Source organism: Camellia sinensis, chromosome 7 (assembly GCF_055761805.1).
Source record: "Camellia sinensis isolate YWXY chromosome 7, ASM5576180v1, whole genome shotgun sequence".
Taxonomy (NCBI): Eukaryota; Viridiplantae; Streptophyta; class Magnoliopsida; order Ericales; family Theaceae; genus Camellia; species Camellia sinensis.
In genome coordinates, this window is record NC_138967.1 from 32134082 (window position 1) to 32155286 (window position 21205).

The 21205-nt window shown below is 37.3% G+C and overlaps 1 protein-coding gene across 1 annotated transcript; it reads left to right on the forward strand.

The window, feature by feature from the left end:
• The first annotated feature begins 5574 nt into the window (after positions 1 to 5574).
• LOC145795711 (uncharacterized) lies at positions 5575 to 6252 on the forward strand. The gene has a single exon (XM_082880581.1). It carries the CDS (start codon positions 5575 to 5577, stop codon positions 6250 to 6252), a length of 678 nt encoding a protein of 225 aa, XP_082736707.1.
• The last annotated feature ends 14953 nt before the right edge of the window (positions 6253 to 21205 follow it).

A 21205-nucleotide genomic window follows, 5' to 3' on the forward strand; every position in this document is an offset into this window, starting at 1 on the left:
TTGAATAAACATTTTGGCATGAAAGACATGGGAATTGCTAATATAATTCTTGGTATGAAAATTACTAAAACTTCAGAAGGATATACTTTGTCACAATCACATTACATTGAGAAAATACTTGACAAATTTAGCAAATATGAATATCATCTTGCTAGAACACCTGTGGATGTTAATTTGTTTCTTTCTAAAAATGTACAGGAAAGTATTTCTCAATTAGGGTATGCCCAAATTATTAGAAACTTAATGTACTTGATGAACTGCACTCCCCTAGACATAGCCTATGTAGTAAGTAAATTAAGTAGATATATGAGTAATCCATGAGTAGAACACTAGAAAGCTATTATAAGGGTTCTAAGATATCTCAGATTTACTCGTTATATTGGGCTAAGTTATACTAGATATCTAGCAGTACTTGAAGGATACTATGATACAAACTGAATATCGGATACTAGAGACTCAAAATCCACAAGTGAGTATGTCTTTACTTTTGGTGATGCGACTGTATCTTGGAAATCTTCCAAACTGACTTGCATTGCTAGGTCTACTATGGAATCAGAGTTTATAGCTTTAGATAAAACTAGGGAAGAAGCAGAATGGCTTCGTCACTTCCTTGAAGATATTTCAATGTGGCTAAAATCGGTGCCTGCTATATGCATATATTATGATAGCTAATCAATAATTGGTAGAGTACATAGTCATATATATAATAGTAAGTCGCGACACATTCGTCGTCGACATAACATCGTGAAACAACTACTCTCTAATGGAGTTATTTCCGTTGAATATGTGAAGTCTAAAGCCAACATAGCGGATCCACTAACCAAAGGGTTAGCAAGAGAGTTAGTTGAAAATTCATCGAGTGGAATGAGACATAAGCCTATTAAATAAAGAGTTACCACAACGGCAACTTAACCTAGTTGACTGAAGATCCTAAAATCTATGTTTAAAGGGACAACCGAGTTGTGTATGACTCATAAGGATCACTAGGGAGTCAAACTCTTACCCATTTCTATGATAAAATAGCGATGTCTGCAGTGTTTTAGGTTAAGTAATACTTTTAATGATTCTTATGTTTAAGAATACCTATTGGAGTATGGCAGTATACTCTTCATAAGAATCACTTATATAAGTGTGGATTGGGTTGGTTCTATGAGATTTGTGAAAGGCTGCAATTTTCTAAAGTGCTCATGAAAGACTAAGGGGTGGTTTGGGATGATCTAAATAAGTGTACTTTTTGATTTTTTTATGAAATATGGGTTGGGTATGGGTTGGGTTTGAAGTGATGTGTTAGAGAGGTAGTGTGATTTAAATAAGATAATATAACTTAAATAAGATAGTTACTTTTTGACTTTTTTAGATCATGCCAAACAAGGCCGAAGTTGTTCAAGGCCAAAATGAACACAATAGTGAGAACTAAACTATGTCTAGTAATATATTGTGTGAGTTCTATTGTCTTGGTTTATACTAATGATTGAGCAGTTCAAGACATCATGTTCACTGATTAGTTAGTAAATCTAATAGTATCTCACAAGGAAAGGTTCAAAGCTAAAAACTACCTACCCTTTGCAGAATATTTTCGATTTCTATACTCTCTATATTAAGATTATGTTGTTGCATTTTCTCTCCGTCAATTTCATTCATGTGGGGGATTGTTGAAAAAAAATGGGTTTTCACCAATATTTTTGGTGAACATTGGAGCCAAATTTAAGTGAGTTACACTTAATAAATATCGGCAATCCAAGGGGCAAAGTTGTTCATGTGTATGTGGAGACATTGGTTTGGTGAAAACCATTTTCATGTGAATTGGAAATTGCCGCCAAAGTGAGCCTTGTGGAAATGGCTTATATAGGTGGGTTTCTTCAATTTTGCTAATTTCTCTTGTCCCATGTAGGAAAAAATGGTCGCGGGTGCAGGAATAAAATAATATTATATATATATATATATATTATTTGTAAATTTATTTAATTTTTAATTAAATAATTTTCAGGAAGTTGGTTTCCCTTCGTTATTGTTTTCCTTGAAACAGATGTGTCTTTTTGAATTCAAATTGAACAGATAGCATGCATGTTCCAACAGTTCTCTTCTATGTCCATTTAAAGACATTTACTCTCCAGAATTAAATATTGAAAAAGGAAAAACAAATCTGGATTTCCTTCTCTCCATTCTACATTTTTTCCTGCATGCATTTAGTCTTAGTAAATCAGAGAGAGTTCAAACATAGGTTTGGTTCGCTGTTTAGAGTGATTGTAGTGTTGCTTCACTCTGAGAAGATCATTGTATCCTGCGAGATAAACGCTCAAGAAGGTCATAAGCACACTGCAGCGGGCGAATCTGTCTTATGAACAGAGTGTCACGCACTCGACTTGGTCTAGTTGTTTAGTCGTATTTATTTCGATTGTTCTGTAAGTAAAGTATTTATTTTGTTTACTGTTTTGTTTATTTTTTGCTAAACATAGAAAACATTTCTAACACCGGGTACAAACACTACAATACAACTAACAAATTACATGATCTCTTATATAACATTGACCTAGAAAACAAACACAAAATAATATTTTGCCAACTAAATATTTTATCTCTAAAAATTATTTTATTTTTAAATTTTTACCTATAAAACCTTAATTTGTTGTAATGTAGCTTTTCCACACTGACATGTGATTATTTAAATGGGAGAATTACAATTTAGTGTAATAGACCAAAACTATCTATTACACAAAATTGTAATTCACATATTTAAATTGCACAATTTTGATAATCAATGGACTATTGGATATTGACAAACCGACTCGTCTTTATATTTTATTTTCAACTATGTCTTCGGATTCTTAATATTTTTGGCGCATTTCATATTCTCCATCTTTCAAACTTAAGTTGACACAACAATTATCTCATAGAGTTTATTAAGGGAAAATAAAAGCCAATAAATTTGTAAAATATAATGATATCTTCTTAGCAAATAACATATAACATGAGGTCTCCTGCTAGCTGATCATACAACACTGACCCTGCAAACAAGAATAAGATCAAATGAGAATGGACTCTTATTCCTATATCTCTCTATAACCATATATGGTACTAGTAGGAAGTAATCACTCAGAAGAAATAATGAGGAGCTGGTGCAGATTTGTGGGGTGGCATGTGAGGACCATGCCCATGTCCATGTCCATGTGGCTTCTCTGATGGAGTTGAAGCCGGAGGCATCACCTTCTGCGGTGGCTTGTGAGGGTATCCGCCATGCTCCACCGGAGGCTGTGCAACGTGGTGACCATGGTGGTGGTGACCATGATGAGTTGGTGGCTTCTCTCCCTTGGGAGGTTGAGCAATTGGGGTTGGAGCCATGTGCTCATGAGGATGTGGCTTCATGTAATCACCAAGGGAAGGAGTGATGAGAACCACCACTGCAAGTAACAGCACTAGCAAGCTCTTGGAAGACATTTTTTTTGAGTTTGATAACTAAGTGGAATACTTGGTGCCATATAGGTGAAATGGGGTGGCCTTTTATAATGATCAGGAGCCATTGTTGGTGTGACACGTGTCACCATACAAATTATGATTTAAAGAAAAAATCACCTGTGAAATCATTTTTGCAATTAAGAGTCTTGGTTCTTTTTTTATAATCGTTAACGGTAAACTCATCTCACATTGTTTGTCTATACCACTCAAACTTAGTTAATATATTCGTGAAATCCTTCCACTCATTAATGAGTTGGATGCCTTGACATGCTATATCAGAGCTAAATCTTGAGATTTTCTCTAGTGGGTTCAAGTCTCTACCCAAGTCTAGTCTGTCATAGATCCCTTGGGCTAATCCTTAGTCTTAATTAAGAGTCACTAGTTCCTAATTTTAATTAAGATTCATTATGATGGGTGCTCTGTTTTAAAATTAAACATACTAATTCCCTCAAAAACTATTTATAATTTGTTTATTTGTATAGTATTAGTCTTTTTCTAATTTGGCTTGGATAAAAAGGACCTTGAATGTGAAATTAGAGTAGTGTGTTTTGTTGAGAAATCAATTTGATATAGTTTCTCATCAGTTGAAATTTTTGACAATTTGATCAAACATTTGTTTTCTTAGCAACAAAACTGAAGTTTTGGTACTAAGGGAATGGCCACTGATTGATGCGTAATTGCGAGAAGCTGTAGGAAAAAACAGACCATCATATTGATTGCATTTCAAACAAAGCATACATAGGATTGTTGTTGTTTTTGTTTTTGTTTTTGTTTTTGTTTTTGTTGTTCTCGTTGTCGTCATCTCCATGTCAGCTCCAGTTGAATTGACTAATACTAGGGATACTTTATAATCATAATTTGAATGTAGTTGTATTTTGAAAGAATAATATTTTAAATGAGTTTTGAAAAAAAAAAAAAATTATTTGACTATTAGTTTGGAATTTTTTTTTGAGTTTTGTGTTTTATTTTGAAATTATTTTGGATTTTTCTTTTAATATTTAAAAAAATTATTTTATTTTTTTAGGGTAAATATTTTTTTTTAAGCTGTGCTGTATTTACTACATTTGTGGGTTGTATTTTCTTAAATATTTTAATTATTATTTTAAAATTTAAAAAAAAAAAATTTTAAATTTTTTTTATTTTAAATATTTTATTTTATTTTTTAAATATTTGTATACATTTTTTAATTTTTTAATATATATATATATATATTATTAATTAAAAAAAATAAATTTGGATCACTATATATATTTAAATTATAACAAATTATTTGGCCAACACTTACAAAAATAAAAAAATATTTTTTCAAAAAAATAAAAATAATAAAAAAAATATTTTTCTTCAAAAATAAAAACTAATAATAATAATTTTAAAGAAAAAAATAAAGAAATATGTTTTTTGATTTTTTTTTTTTAAATAGAGTTTTAAAAAGAGTTTGGTTATGAGTTTTAAAAAATAGTTTTTGAAAAGAGTTTTGAATTGAGTATTTAGTTATAAATTTTGAAAAGAATTTTAAATTTTTTTTATTGGAATCACGATTCTAAAACTTAACCAAATGCTACCTAATGTATTATCAGAATTTCTAGAAATTTTGATAATACATTTAACACCCATGTGAGACATTTGGTCATTTATTTCGTAGAAAATTTGATATTCCTAACATTACCCTGAGGGTTGCTTTAGACTCACAAAAATTGGTTTTTAAGAGGGGGAGGGGGGGGGGAAAAGACACTTCCAAAAAACTATAAGATAATTAATGTGAGAAAATAGATCTGAAATAAAGAAGTTCTCCTCTCTGGTAGGAGTTTCTCTCTTGCCCTGTACAAGGCTAGTTCCCCTTTAGTGGGTGGTGTTTTTTAGTAGGTTTGCATATCTTTTTGTTTCTCTGGTGGGTTGTTAATGGCGGACTCTATCGATGACTTGGCCCGGCAGCTCGTCTTGACAGAGGAGGAGGAAGCAGAGGTGGTAGTGGATGAGGTTCATATTCAATCCACTGCGGCGAAGGCAGGGCTTTGTTTGGTGGGTAAACTTCTCACCATGCGCCCATTTAATATGGATGCGCTGCGGTCCACTTTGACATCAGTTTCGATGGCGCAAGAGGTATAGCACCAAAGCCCGTTAATGTTTGTGCTCGATAAGGGAGTTGGTCTTGATTTTATGAGTTGGGCATATGAAATTGGGAGTAGTTCTGATGCGGATACATTGGGGCTGTTTTTCGCCATATGTTGGGGTGTGTGGTCCTCTCGAAATTCAGCCATATTCAATAATGTTGATCGCTCGGCAGTTTCAACTGTTCAAATGGTGTGTGTCTTGCTGCAATCCAATATGCATGGACTTCCAGTAGGCTGTGGGATGGAGAGGTGGAGTCCGCCGGCAGGGGGTTTCGTTAAGGTCAATTTTGACGGGGCCACTTTCAAAAAATTGCAGTCATGTGGTGTGGGAGTCCTCATTCGTGATCAGCGTGGTGAGCCGATAGCTTCTTTATCGGAGCAAATCCCGACATGGATGGAGGCCGATTGTATTGCAGCCATTGCTGCTGTCAAGGAGCTGGAGTTTGCAACAGAGTTGGGGCTAACCAATATTCGTTTGGAAGGTGACTCTCTGACCGTGGTGAAGGCTATCCGAGAAGAGAGCAATCTATGTGCTTCGTTTGGTCATTTTTTTCAATGTGTCATTTCCTGTACCAAGCAATTCTTACATTTTCGTGTCTCACATGTGAGGCGAAATGGCAACCTTATGGCTCATCACTTGGCACAAATGGCAAAGGTAGCTCCAGACAAGCGGTTTGTGGCTTGCTGAGGTCCCTACCAATTTAGTGCATATTTTGTTGAATGAAGTTCCTGCTCTGTAGGGGGGCCTTCCCTCTACCCTCTAAAATAAAAAAAAAAAATCCTATAACATATTATACTAAAAAAAAAAAAACTGGCTCCCAAAAAAAAAATTATTGATGTAATCAGTTATTTAAAATTAATAGAGGATTGTTTCTAAAATATATGAATTGTTTATAGAATCTTATTCATTATACCTATTATAATTGTTTACGGAGAAATAGACATTTTAAAGCTGAAAAATGAGAGGGAGAGAGAGAGAGAGAGTGTGTGTGAGAGTGGGTTCTGAATCCAATACATTATTAGGATAAATTTAAAAAACACTTTTTAAGATTTGTTTAAAATATGAATTATTTCTCGTGATTTAAAAAATTATAAATAATTTGTTATCAAAATTTTTTAATTAACTGGATTAATTGAAAAAATTAAATTTCTAATTGCTCTCTTATACAATAATAAAATTACATGAATTATTAATTGATTTAAATTTCTAACATTTTTAAAAAAAAACTTGTAATTGACTTAATAATTTATTAATAAAATAGACCATTTGTTATGAAATTAGAAATTTTAAGAGACATAAGGTAATTTTCAAAATTACATAGGGAAGATCATATTTTAAGCAAATATCAGGGAGTGTATTTGTAATTTACCTTTTTTTTTAAAATTTAAATCATTTTTCTATTTTCGTTAAGTAAAACTAATTTAAAAAGAGTATTTTAATTATTAAACTCAATATAGGTATATGTAAAATGTCTAAAATATTATTTTTTATTAAGCTTAATGCCTGAAATACCATTTTTAGGTCAATTTTACTTAATGAAAATAGACAAATAGTTTAAATTGAAAACAAGTCAAAAGTTCAGAATTTAAATTAACAAAATTAAAAATTTAAGATTTATTTTATTATTACGGTTAAACTTCAGATTTATTTATTTTATTTTTTTGGGTAATTTTTCTTTTTTTATTTATTGGGTTTTTGTTAAGGATATTAAATATTCCTAACAATATACATTATCATGGAAGCTTGAAAATGCAATAAATATTAAAGGCCAAATTATCCTTTTTTTTTAATTGTCTCTATTATGATACTTTCATATATTTTTTTCCTAATCTTTGTCTTACACCCTCCCACTTAGGGTCATAAATGGTACGGATCAGGTTTATCCAACGCGTGACTATTGTGTTTAAATCTTATATTTTAACAAATTTTTCAGACTTTGACCAATTAATGGGTTGGGTCTGTTTAAAAAACTAAAACCACATCTTACTCATAAGCCAAAATTTTATGGGTCAAAATCAAACTGAACTGGGTTACACATTTTTCATTATACTTATATTATTAAGTTTTATACATTTTTCATTCACATGTTTTTAATATTTTCATTAGTTATTTTTCTTGTTTACTTTTCAACATAATTTAAGTATTTTGATTTTTTTTTTTTATTTTACCTTTTTACATCTAATATGATAAAAAAAAAACAATCAAGTAATATATAATACCACCAAGTGGACAGGAAAAAAATAAAAAATAAAAAATAAAAACTTTAAACATAAGGAAAAAAAAAATCAAATTAGACCAAAAAAATTTAAAACTAAACATTTGACTAACCCATGCGGGCTATTAGGGGCCAGGTTCGTGGGCAGGTTCGAGTTATAAATCTTTAGTCAAAATCTTAAATTATCTTTTATGGATTGAGACGAGTTGATTAGACTTACTCATGTAAGCTCTTACAGGTTGAGTTTATGGACAAGCCCAAATTATAATTTTTTGTCCCAAATTCTAAATTATCTTATATGAATTGGGACGAATTGAACACTTGTACTGACTGAGATGGGCCATGAGATGAATTTGTCGAGTAATATCGGCCATTTGGAGACCTAGTCCCACTCATGCTCTTGGGGACAAACAATATGCATGTGTGTGTATATATATATATATGAATAAATATTAATTATTATTACTTTACCACACTATATTACACCAATAATATTATATCAATAAATTTGGGCCACATGATGTTTTTTGACATTTTTTTGGACAAAAGGCTTAGGGTTAAGTACAGAATTTGAAAATTTTGCAATTTGAACTGGTTCATTCCAATTTAATAGGTTTGGATTAGTTTTTTGAATCCGTGGCTCGGTTCTGGTTTGGAAAATTTGGGAATCGATCTTTGCAAATTAGTTTCGAATTTGAGTTCACGGTTAACTAAGCCGAGCCGTATGTTACTTAAACCATATACATATCATACTTCCTGCTACTGTTATTGCTACTCTTGTATCTATTCCTGATGCTTTTTTTAATTATTTAGCATAATTTTAATTTTATAATTGTCGTTGCCATGATAAAATATTTGTTTGATGGGAGTTTTATACTTACTACATGTTGAACCATATATTTATTTATTAGATATTATATTTGTTTAAGTTATATTTCAAAAAAATTTAGGCAAATTAATGTTGAACAATTTATGATAGGTTGGCTTTTTCTGAAAATGTTATATGATTTTATTTGTGGAGAAATTATGTGAGAATTGTAATTTCAAACCGAACCAAACAATATTTAAAAAATTTTGTTTGGATTAATTTTATAATTTAAATAGATTAATTTAATTCCATAATTAATCCTGATTTTACCCTCAAACCGAACCGATCCAAATTATACTCATCTCTAAAAAGGCGCAAACCCATTTTCTGTTAAATTTCCATCTTTATGTTCTTCAATAACTCCCCCATCATCTATGGAATATTCATTCCAACCAACTTCTCTCCGCTTGCAATCAAATCATCTATTTGTGTTACTTTGTATCAAGAATTACAAAAAATGAAAAATATATTAAAAAAAAATCAACAATCAACAATCGAACAATCATATTTTATAATAAATGAAAAAAATTTAATCAAATAAAAACAATGCCTACATAAAAAAAATAAAAATCAAGAATTGTATTTTATTATAAATGAAAAATTATAAAACCAAATAAAAGCAAACCTTCTTTAGGAGGGGTAATAATTCAGTAATCCCCGAGTATGGACACATGATATTATATAGTATTATGATTGGTAGAAAAGTTGAGTAGGTGAGGTATTGTGTTGAGTGATTGGAGAACATAAGAGGCATACTAAATAATGATTAGTTAAGGAGTACAAACATATAGTACTTTGGTATTATTGAATAATTTCCCTTTTAGGAGACTCATTTAAGTCAAAACAATTTCTTGAAATACAGTGAGGAATCTCACTTGTAATCAAATCTTTATCCATTGTTGCTATAAAATTACAAGAACAATTTAAAAAATAAAAAAAAATATATTAAAAAAAGGGCAAATTACAAACACCCCTCAAGCTTTGGTGAAAATACAGATTCTCCCATGAGGTTTGAGAAATTACATCCCGCCCCCTGAGGTTTATATTTCCATAACAAATTGCCCCATGAGGTTTTTATTTTCGTACAGATTCCCCCCTAATTTGTTATGCAAATTTGACTCTCAGGGGGCAATTTGTAATTTCTCAAACCCTAGGAGAGAATCTATATCTTCACCAAATCTCGAAGGAGGTGTTTGCAATTTGCCCTAAAAAAAATGAGAAGAAATTCAATATCATATATATATCTCTCTCTCTCTCTATATATATATATATAAGAATTAAATATAAGGGTAAATTACAAACACACCCCCTGAGATGTACTTAAATTACAAATTATCCCCCGTAGTTCTGAAAATTACATTATGCCCCCTAAGGTTTCTAATTTCATAACAAATAAGTCATTTTATTAATAAATCATCAAGTTAATTAACAGTTTTTAATAATGTTAAAATTTTATTTCAATTAATAATTCAAATAATTTTATTATTGTATAGGTGAACAGTTAGAAATTTTATTTTTTCAATTAATTCTGTTAAATAAAAAATTCTGATAGGAAGATATTTGTAATTTTCCAAATCACAGAGGACAATTCATATTTTAAGCAAATCTCAAGGGTGTATTTTTAAGGAAAATAAGTCGAAAGTTTTAGAATGGTGGGAAATGAAAAGAAAAACGGTAGTGCTATATACATCAATTTGTGTACTAATTAATGTACCAACTAGGGTTATGTCATTATTACTGGCCCCACCTATTATACAAATTACAAATATCCAAAACTTTTAAAATTATACCACATCATCTGTTAGTATACTAATTAGTACACTAATTGGTACATATAACATTATTCAAAGAAAAAAGACAAAATAAAAGGCAAACTTCACTATACCCCTTATGGTTTGGGTTGGGTGCGGAACACCGTTAATGACAAACGTAAAATGACTGATTTGCCCTTGTATATATATAACATTGCTTGTCATTTCATTGTAGAAACAGTCGTGCATTTGAGAAGAGAAAAGTGGTGACAACTTAGGTTTTGTGATTCAACAAATTAGGGTCTTTGATTGAACAAATCAGGGTTTGAATTGAACAAATTTATGCTTAAATTTGACAAAGTAGGGTTTCGATTGTTCGATTCGACAAATTTGGGGTCATTCTGTTGGTTTTGCGGTCAAACTTCTGATGGCTTTGGCCTTGGTAAAGGTTTCGGGTGGGGTGTGAGTGGAAGAATGATGGGTGGTCGTGGCTTTGGTGATTGTCCTATACCTTGACATTGTGTTGCTTAGTAGATTTGTCCATTTTCTCTGTTGTCTTTATTTGTAATGGTTTCTTTTTCATCACTGGGGATCATGTAAATTTTTATCCTTTTGGTAATTTTTATGCTTTTGGTGTACAACTAAAATTTATATATATATATATATATATATCTGTGTTATATATTTTTGGAATCAACATATTTTCTCTCTATTTTATATATATATATATATATATTTCTGGAATCAACACCTTTTCTCTCTCTATTTTTTTTTAATCATCAAATCAAAGATATATATATATATACATAGTGAAAAACAAAATTGAAATATAGTAATACAATTTTGAATTGTCAATTCATCAAACATCTGTTGGAAATGGTTATAAAATTCTAGATAAAATCAGAATTTTTTTCTAAGTTTGGTCTATTTCTTAGGTGGGTCCCGTGCATCGATTTTCACGGGTCAAAGTGGTAACGCGTTCTATGCCGCGTTGTGATTCACGTGGTATATTTGGTTGCTCAAAACCATTACCGAGTGAATGAAAAATTGAAGCCAAAGTGTGCTCCATGAAAATGGAGTTTTGGTAGAAATTCCTTAAGGTTGTAAAATGGCTTGTCCTACATTGATTTGGTGGGAAGTTTTGAATGGGTTTATAAGGCTTGGGTTTGGTACTTGGGGTGTGCCCCAAGTGGTACCCAAGTGTTTTAGAGGGAGAGGTTATGGGCAAAATGGGCTAAGGACTTATCAAGTAAGTTATTTAATTTACTTAAATTAGATTTTAATTTTGTTTTTGTAACAAAATAAAATCTGTTTTTATTTATTTTATTTTTTATTTCGAGTTTGATTTTTATAATCAAACAAATTCTCTCATTTCCTTTATTTCTTTATATTCTGGTTGTTGTTTAGTACACAACAGAATTTAATTTATTTAAATACAGTGAAGATTGTCCTACAACATCATCATCAAATCATCTAAAATCATAAACACACACATATATATATAGATGCACAGTGAATGTTTTATCCATATATATATATATATATATATATTTGTGTTATGTTTAAAAAAAAAAGAAAAAAAAGATAAAGAACATAAGAGAGAGAGAGAGAGAGAGAGAGAGAGAGAGAAGATGATGATGATGATGAGGATGATGATATTTTTGTTGGGTAGAGTTGCCTACAACTCAACACATGGAGGAAAGAGAGAATATACAAAGCAATTTTCTTGGGTAAGCTTTTATTTCTAACTCTAGGGGCCTTTTGGTCTTTTAATTGTGAGGGAACATCATTAGTTCATGCCCAATTGCACATTACTCGCGAGTACTGCACAACCTGTTAGAGTAGATGGAAATTCTAACTGTGCATATCAACCCATTAACCACAGGGAGGTTATGTGATGGTATTCGAACGTCAGGGAGGTAATCTGCACCCAGTCCAAATCATAGGGGGTAAAGTAAAATAAATAAGGGTGTTTTCGTCACCTTTATTTTTTTACAACCACACATACATTAATTTTACTATTTGTTATGATAGTAGAGTTTGTTAGAGATATTTAATACAATAAATAATGTTTATGTAAATTTGTTACATTAATTTTACTATTTATTACGATGGATTGGATTGTGTTGTTCAGGTCAATGGGGCTCACCATGGGTTTTCTTTCAATAATCTGAACCGTTCAATATGTAAAACTCGTCGAGTATTTCATTCTTATAAAAAATCATGTTGACGAATATAAAAAGAAAGCCGAATGAGCGACTATCCATTGGACGAAAGGTGGGCCCCACCATCAACATCAAGGACGACTATAAATAAGAAGAGCATCAACCAAAAGAGGTATGTGAGAACAAGTAAGTCTAACTTGAGATATAAGCAACCAAGAGAGTATACACTGACTTGTCCGTCGGAGTGCTAATTCCGGCACCCCGACCGGAGTGTTCATTCTTTTTTAGGTGACTAGCTGAGGATCACGAGCGTCTTACTGAATCCAAAGAGTATTTCCGAACCACCTTCTCCACAATTGGCGCCGTCTATGGGAATACTCCAGCATATCCATGGCGGGCGTAACAGAGATCCTCCGATAGTCACTGACGACCTTACACGACGAGACGAAACCACTCTAAGCAACATGCTTGGGCCCGAGACCATCGCCGCTCGAAGGACTTTGAACTTCGACTCAGTTGCCAGACCTCACCCTCGACATCAGCACATGAGACAATGCAAGCGATTATGGATCAGGCGAAGCAAAACGAGCAGAGGTTGGAAAACATGATCGCTGAGAACGAGTGCCTTTGACAAGATTTGGCCTTGGAGGTGGCAAAATCCCAACAAGCCGCACGCCAAGATCCGGAACGACCTCTGACAAAGGATGGTCGACGACCTCGAGTTTGGAGGCAAGATAATGACAGTGATTCTGACTTATCATTCCCAGAATCCAAAAAGAAGGGACGAGTCGAAACCTCCAGTTCCTCCGAAGAAAGTCTGCGTGCATGAAATAAGCGAAGAAAAAATAGTTCAGATGAAGAGGATCAACATAACCCCTTTGTTCGACGGATTGCAAGGGCAGTGCTACCCAAAAAGTTCAAAGCTCCATCGTTCACTCTATACGATGGAAAATCGGACCCCACAGATCACATCCGTCATTATAAGCAAGCCCTGACGCTACATGCAGACGACGAGGCCCTCATGTGTTGAATATTTTCGAGCAGTTTGGGACCTTTGGCTGTCAGATGGTACTATAAATTAGAGCCGGCATCGATTAAGAGCTTCCATCAACTCTAAAAATCCTTCAGGGCAAGGTTCATCACCAATGAGGTCCAGTCGAAGCAGGCCGGTTCTCTCTGGGCAATGCAAATCCAACCAGGGAAAACCCTATGAGCGTATTTGGCGTGCTATTGGGAGTGCTTTAATCTCGTAGATGATGCCTGCAATGACTCCATGGCCATCATCGCCTTTAAAATGGGGTTGCATCCTCATAGTGCCCTCCGCAGCTCCTTAACTAGAAGGCCCCCCAAGACAGTCTGGTCGTTAATGAAGAGAGTCGAGGAATATTACAAAGTGGAAGATGACGCCCTGTGGGTCAAAGTCGGGCACAAGGCCAACACGACGGCCCCATATGAAATCGTTCAACCGATAAATTCTGTACCATCACAAAGCCCTGAACCACGAAATCGGACTAAACGAGACAAAAGATGAGATTCATGCCGATCAAACAACCAATGTTCACACCAGGCTAATGAACAACTTCAAGTGGATAGCAGGCGCATAAGGCGCGTGGACAAGAAATATACGAAGTTGTCAAAGCCGATCAGCACAGTTATGTCTAAAGTACAACATATGTCATTCTTCAAATGGCCATTCAAGATGGTGGGACCTCCTGACACGAGAAAACGGGATAGGCGGTGCGAATACGGAAAGTTGTTATGCTTTGAAAGATTACCTTGAGGAGTTTGTACAAGACGGTCGGCTTAAGCAACACGTCCGAAAGAACGACTCAACCAAAACAGTTGCTCTACGGCAAGATTCACCTCCACTCGGCGTAATCCATATGATATACAGCTTGCTGACGGCATTCGTCGTACATACAATTCAATCACATCCTAACCCCCAAAACCAAATCACACCAGGGAAACGGCCCCACGAAACTGCGAGTATTACTTTCAATGATTCAGATTTGGCCGGCGTGATGCTCTCCCACATTGACCCCTTGGTCATCGAGCTACGCATAAACCGATTCACTGTTGAGCGTGTTCTCATTGATCAGGGGAGCACCTCGGAAGTTATGTACTACAAGACCTTCGTCAAACTTGGCTTCACTAAGTCGGACCTATCTCCAGCTCATTACCCGTTATCCGGCTTCAACGCTAATCCGGAATATCCGTTAGGCAAAATCACACTACCAGTTCGAGCGGGTTCCCGATTAGTGGACAAGGAATTTTCAGTTGTCAAGCTTCCTTCGCCGTTTAGTCTTATCATGGGACGAACTTGGCTGCATACCATGTAGGCCGTGCCAAGCACCTATCATCAACTACTTCACTTCCCGACTGAATGTGGCATTGAATAAATTCGTGTTTCCCAGAATTCGGCACAAGCATGTTATCGTCTTGCCGCAAAGCCAGCAAGAGAGCTGGAAGTGAATTCTATTGAGGTGCCGGATCGAGAGAGCCTCGACGATGTTGGGCGGCTCTCAAGTGAAAAGGAAACCGAAGGCCTGGATCGAGTTGAAATTGACGAGAACCCAAACAGGTTCTTCATGATCAGCGCTTCCCTGAATAAAGTCGACAGGCAACAACTAGTTTCCTTCCTACTCGGCAACCTTGATGTATTTGCGTGGTCACCATATGAGATGCTGGGGGTGGATCCATCTGTTTCTCAACACTGATTAAACGTTGACCCCAAATGTAAGCCGCTTATTTAGAAAAGTCGGCGGTCAGCCGCGGAACAGACTGCTGCCGTTGTTGAAGAAGTTGACTAGTTACTTGATGCCGGGGCAATCCGCGAAGTGACCTATCCTACATGGCTGTCGAATACTGTGGTTGTGAAGAAGAAAAATGGAACTTGGCGTGTTTGTATGGATTTCACGGACTTAAACAAAGCTTGTCCCAAAGATTGCTTTCCCTTCCCAAGAATTGACCAACTTGTAGATGCAACAACACATCATCAACGTATGAGCTTCCTGGATGCATACAGGGGCTACCATCAAATTGCCATGCACCCGGAGGACCAAGACAAAACTGCATTCCTCACCCTAAGAGGAACCTATTGCTATAAGGTTATGCCTTTCGGGCTGAAGAATGCGGGGGTAACCTACCAAAGACTAGTCACTGCCATGTTCAAAGAGCAACTTGGCCGTACTATGGAAGTATACATCGGCATTCTTCGCAAATACAAAATGAAGCTAAACGCTTCCAAATGTGCATTTGGCATCGGATCCGACAAATTCCTTGGCTACATTGTTAACCATCGCGGAATCGAAGCTAACCCGAGGCAAATCACACCAATTCTAGAACTCGGCTCTCCTCGGTCGGTCAAAGAGGTTCAGAAGCTGATGGGAATGGCTGTCGCACTCAATTGATTCATCAGTCGTTCCACAGATCGCTACTAGCAATTCTTTCATACCCTTTGTTAGGGCAAAGCTTTTGAATGGACCCCCAAGTGTGAAGCCGCTTTGGAAGGTTTGAAGACTTACCTCCGGTCAATTCTGCACTTGACAACCCCTTCGGCAGGTGATCCGCTCATTTTATATCTAACAGTTTTCGATCGGGCTGTCAACGCCGTACTATTAAAGGAAGAACTTGGGGAGCAGCGGTCAGTTTATTATGTGAGCAAAGCAATGGTTGACACCGAAACACGCTACCTTCCGTTGGAAAAACTCATCCTGGCTCTCGTCATGACAGCAAGAAAACTGATGCATTACTTTCAAGGGCATACCATTGGGGTACTAATGGACTACCCCCTCCGATCAGTACTCCGTAGTGCAAAAGTATCAGGGTGCGTTTCAAAATAAGCTCTCGAACTCAGCCAGTATGATATTCAATTTCTGCCCAGAACCTCAATCAAAGGGCAAGTGCTCGCTAACTTTATGGCCGAATTCGCTGGATGCCTCGCCGACTTTAAGTACGATCAAATTTAACCTAAGCCGAACTAGAGAATTTACATAGGGGACAATTGGCAGTTGTATTGTGATGGATCATCCAACCAACGTGGCAGTGGGGCAGGTGTAGTGATCATGGCTCCCGACGGGGCAATAATCGAGCAGGCTGTTAAACTGGGCTTCGAAGCATCGAACAATGAGGCCGAATACGAAGCGTTGTTAACCGGCTTGCGGAATACACATCCCCTTGGTGCTCGGTGTTTGCTTATCTTCTCTGACTCAAAGCTAGTCATCAACCAATTGAAGGGGGAATACGTAGCCAAAAATGACCGTATGGCAGCTTACATGAAAACGGCCAACTCTTTGCTTACGAAATTCAACTATCATGAGTTAAATCAAATAACCCGGGATCAGAACACACATGCAGACGCCCTGGCCTGCCTAGCCTCCGTCATCAACTCATAAATTTAAAGGACAATGGAAGTAGGATTCATCCCTAAGCCGAGCATTGCCCTGTTAGAGTCAATTCAAATCAATATCATAGAATCAGGTCCAAGTTGGATGGACCCCATCACTGTATTTCTATCTTCCGAACAACTCCCAACGGACAAGAAAGAAGTGCACAAACTACGAAACAAAGCCTTGCGATAGTACTTGGATCCGCAAGGAAAGCTCTACAAAAAATTCCTTTCTGGTCCATACCTAGAATGCGTTCATCAGGATAAAGTCGAAGAACTCCTGGCTGAAATACACGAAGGTAGTTGTGGTGCCCATTCTGGTGGGCGTTCTTTGACTCATCGAGCTGTAACACAAGGGTACTACTGGCTAACCATAAGAGCTGATGCCGAGTGTTATGTCAAGAATTGTGAACAGTGCTAGAAGTTTTCCCCATTAACCTATTTGCTAGCCGAGCAGTTGAGCTCAATCTCCAGTCCTTGGCCGTTCGCTCAATGGGGGCTTGATATCATCGGGCCATTACCACGGGCCTCAGGTAACAAACGATTCTTAATTGTCATAACGGATTACTTCACAAAATGGGTCGTAGCGGAAGCATTAACAGATATCCGTGATACTAATGTTAGGAGTTTTGTATGGAAGAATATCATAACACGATTCGGCATTCCAAGAGTGCTCATTTCAGACAACGGCACCTAGTTTGATTGTGGCATCTATCGAGAATTGTGCAGCACGTATGGTATTCGGCCTTATTTCTGCACCCTGGCTTATCCACAGAGCAATGGTCAAGCTAAAGCCTCCAACAAAGCCATCTTGGACGACATCAAGAAGAGGCTAGAGAAAGCTAAAGGCAAATGGGTCGAAGAATTGCCGAGTGTGTTATGGGCTCATCGCATTACTCCGAGGCGATCCACTAGGGAAACGCTGTTCGCTTTGTGCTTCAGAACCCAGGCAATTATCCCCTTGGAGATCGGCCTTCCAACCTTGAAATTGAAAGTTTTTGATATGGGCCGAAATGATATGATGCTTGCCTTGGATTTGACTATGATTGAGGAACGAAGAGACCGTGCCCTTACATTCGTGGCACGGTACCATCAGCAACTTGCCAAGTCGTATAATCAACGTGTTCAGCTACGCCGCTATGCACCAGGAGAATTGATCCTGAAGAAAGTACTTCCCGCCGCTAGGAATCCGGCTGATGGAAAATTGGCTCCTAACTGCGACGACCCCTATCAGATCGATTCAATCGCGGGAACAGGGGCATATTGGCTCAAAGACATGTCTGGGAGAAGCCTGCCACGTCCTTGGAATTCCACGCACTTGTGTAAATTTTATCATTAACCCGACTTGTGGGGCATGATAACTTGTTTTGACTATTCACCGTGTACAACTTTCACTCTTTTAATGCAAGACTTCTTATCTCGCTATATGAAATTTTAGTTCGAAGATAAAAGCCTCCGAATTCGGAGCCCCATCAGTGAATGACATTTTTGGGCCGAATAAGTCTCGGGATTCAGAGTGCCCTTCGTGGATGTCATGATTGGCCAAGATAAAAGCCTCCGAATTCGGAGCCCCATCGGTGAATGACACTTTTGGGCCAAATAAGTCTCTACATTCAGAGCGCCCTTCGTGGATGTCACGATTGACCAAGATAAAAGCCTCCGAATTCGGAGCCCCATCAATGAATGACACTTTTGGGCCGAATAATCTCTGCATTCGGAGCGCCCTTCGTGGATGTCACAATTGGCCAAGATAAAATCCTCCGAATTCGGAGCCCCATCGGTGAATGACACTTTTGGGCCAAATAAGTCTCCGAATTCGGAGCCCCTTCGTGGATGTCATGATTCGCCAAGATAAAAGCCTCCGAATTCGGAGCCCCATTGGTGAATGACACTTTTGGGCCGAATAAGTCTCCGGATTCAGAGAGCTCTTCATTGATGTCACGATTGGCCAAGATAAAAGCCTCCGAATTCGGAGCCCCATCGGTGAATGACACTTTTAGGCCAAATAAGTCTCCGGATTTGGAGCGCCCTTCGTGAATTTCACGATTGGCCAAGATAAAAGCCCCGAATTTGAAGCCCCATCCATGCAAGACATGATCGGTCCAAGTTTGGCTAAGATAAATGTCTCGGAAATCGGCATGCTTTTTGTGTTATGATTAAAACGCATAAATGTAGTTAACGAAAAATCGAAGATGATCATAACCGAATTTATAAACATAAATTGAAACAACATGCAAACGTTTAAAATAAAATGTTTCATTGAATTAATCAATAATACATAATTTGCTCCTAATCCACGTTAGAGCATTACAATAAGTCTACTTTTATTCGGCATCCCCCTCATCATCACTTTTCTTGACTTCGAAAGCTGCAAAGGGAAAATGATGACTCTGATATAGCGGTGATGCCAAATCAACGCCCGCTGCCCAGAGAGCCTCTGCAGCCTGGAGAGCCTTGACCCACCCATGCTTGAACCCTCGATTCTTTCATCGGCAGGCCTCCTCGGTGAGATTTTCCTTAGTCTTCTGAATCCCCACTTTTCGGCCGTCATGGAAGCCTTTTTTTATAAGCCCCGGTCCTTGCCGCCTTTATTGCAAACATGCTTGCCGTATCTCGATCGGCAATAGCATGACTTATGAGCCGTTGGGTCACCATTTCTTCCGCAATTGGGTTAGCTTGGCCAGCCGATTGTGTCTCGACAGTTTTGATCTTCCTAAGTTCGTGCTCAGCCTTTTACGCACGAGCTTCTAAGCTTCGAATGCATTCATTCTTTTGCTCTATCTCCCTCTGTGCAGCACGAAGGCGTATGTCGATCTCATAGGCGGTATATAACCCTTTCACCGCTCCATGGATCCCCTCTTGAAACACTTCAAAGTCAGGTTGACCGACCATCGATTGCTGAACTTCGAGTGGAAAAATTTGTCAAGCAAACTCGACCGCCACATTTGGGTCGTGTACAACTGAATCTGCTTCCGTCATCGGTTTGTTCCCTATAAAAACTGCAAAGCTTAAGGGGCGCGGTGTCGCACTGGTCTCTTCTCTCGAGCATGGTGGAGGGGAGCTGCCTCGTTGCTATTTTTCCCTTCTACGAGACCTACTTCAATGACGCAGGGACTGGCATTTTTCACGTTCCCTCAACGTGCTACTCCCCGTGCGTGAAGGCTCGCCACCTCGATTCATCTGTGTCTAACTCCACTCCCTTCTCCTCTGTTGTTGAAAAATAGTCTTCTAGACATTTAGTTTAAACCCGCTACTTTTCTTCCTCCTGTGATCAGCCAAATTTGGACACCAATATGGACCCTAAACGAACACAACCCCCATCCATCTTATTAATCGTGGGAGCAGCGTTCCCTAAGCGTTCCCTTCAATGCTTTGTGCCACAAACTGACGTGGATACGCGGTCTTGTTCATTAATTTGGGGGTCTGTGTTCATTACCTTACTGGGGCCAAGGGCAAATTCATTAATCTATTCGGCCTAAATATCAGAGCTCCGAGCCGAATTGTCATGATGCCCCAGCAGATTTTTTGAACTGCCGTTTTTAGGCGATCCCGTTCAACCTGTTAGGGCAATGGTAGATTTATCGATCTATTCGACCTAAATATCAGAGCTTCGAGCCGAATTATCATGATGCCCCAACAGATTTTTTGAACTGTCATTTTTAGGTGGTTCTGTTCAATTTTGCTGAGGCAAGGGCAGGTTCTTCAAACTATTCGGCCTAAATATCAGAGCTCCTTGCCGAATCGCTATTGTGCCCCAGCAAACCCCTGAACTGCTGTTTTCAGGCGGTCCCGTTCAACCTGCTGGGGCAAGGGCAGATTCATCAATCTATTTTGCCTAATTATCAGAGCTCTTAGCCGAATCGCTATTGTGCCCCAGCAAACCCCTGAGCTGCCGTTTTCAGGCAGTCTCGTTCATCAACCTACTGGGGCAAGGGCAGATTCATCAATCTATTTGGCCTAAATATCAGAGCTCCGAGCCGAATTGTCATGATGCCCCAGTAGATTTTTTGAACTGCCATTTTTAGGCAGTCTGGTTCAATTTTGCGGAGGCAAGGGCAGATTTATCAATCTATTCGGCCTAGATATCAATGCCATGCATTAAGACATTCCTATGCTCCAGCAAATCCCTGAACTTCCATTTTTCGACGGACCTGTTCATCAACATGCTAGAGCAAGGGTAGATTCACTAATATATTTGGCTAAGTTGTAGTGTTATACAGTTATTTTTGTGCTGGATTAATTCAGTAGTTTGTT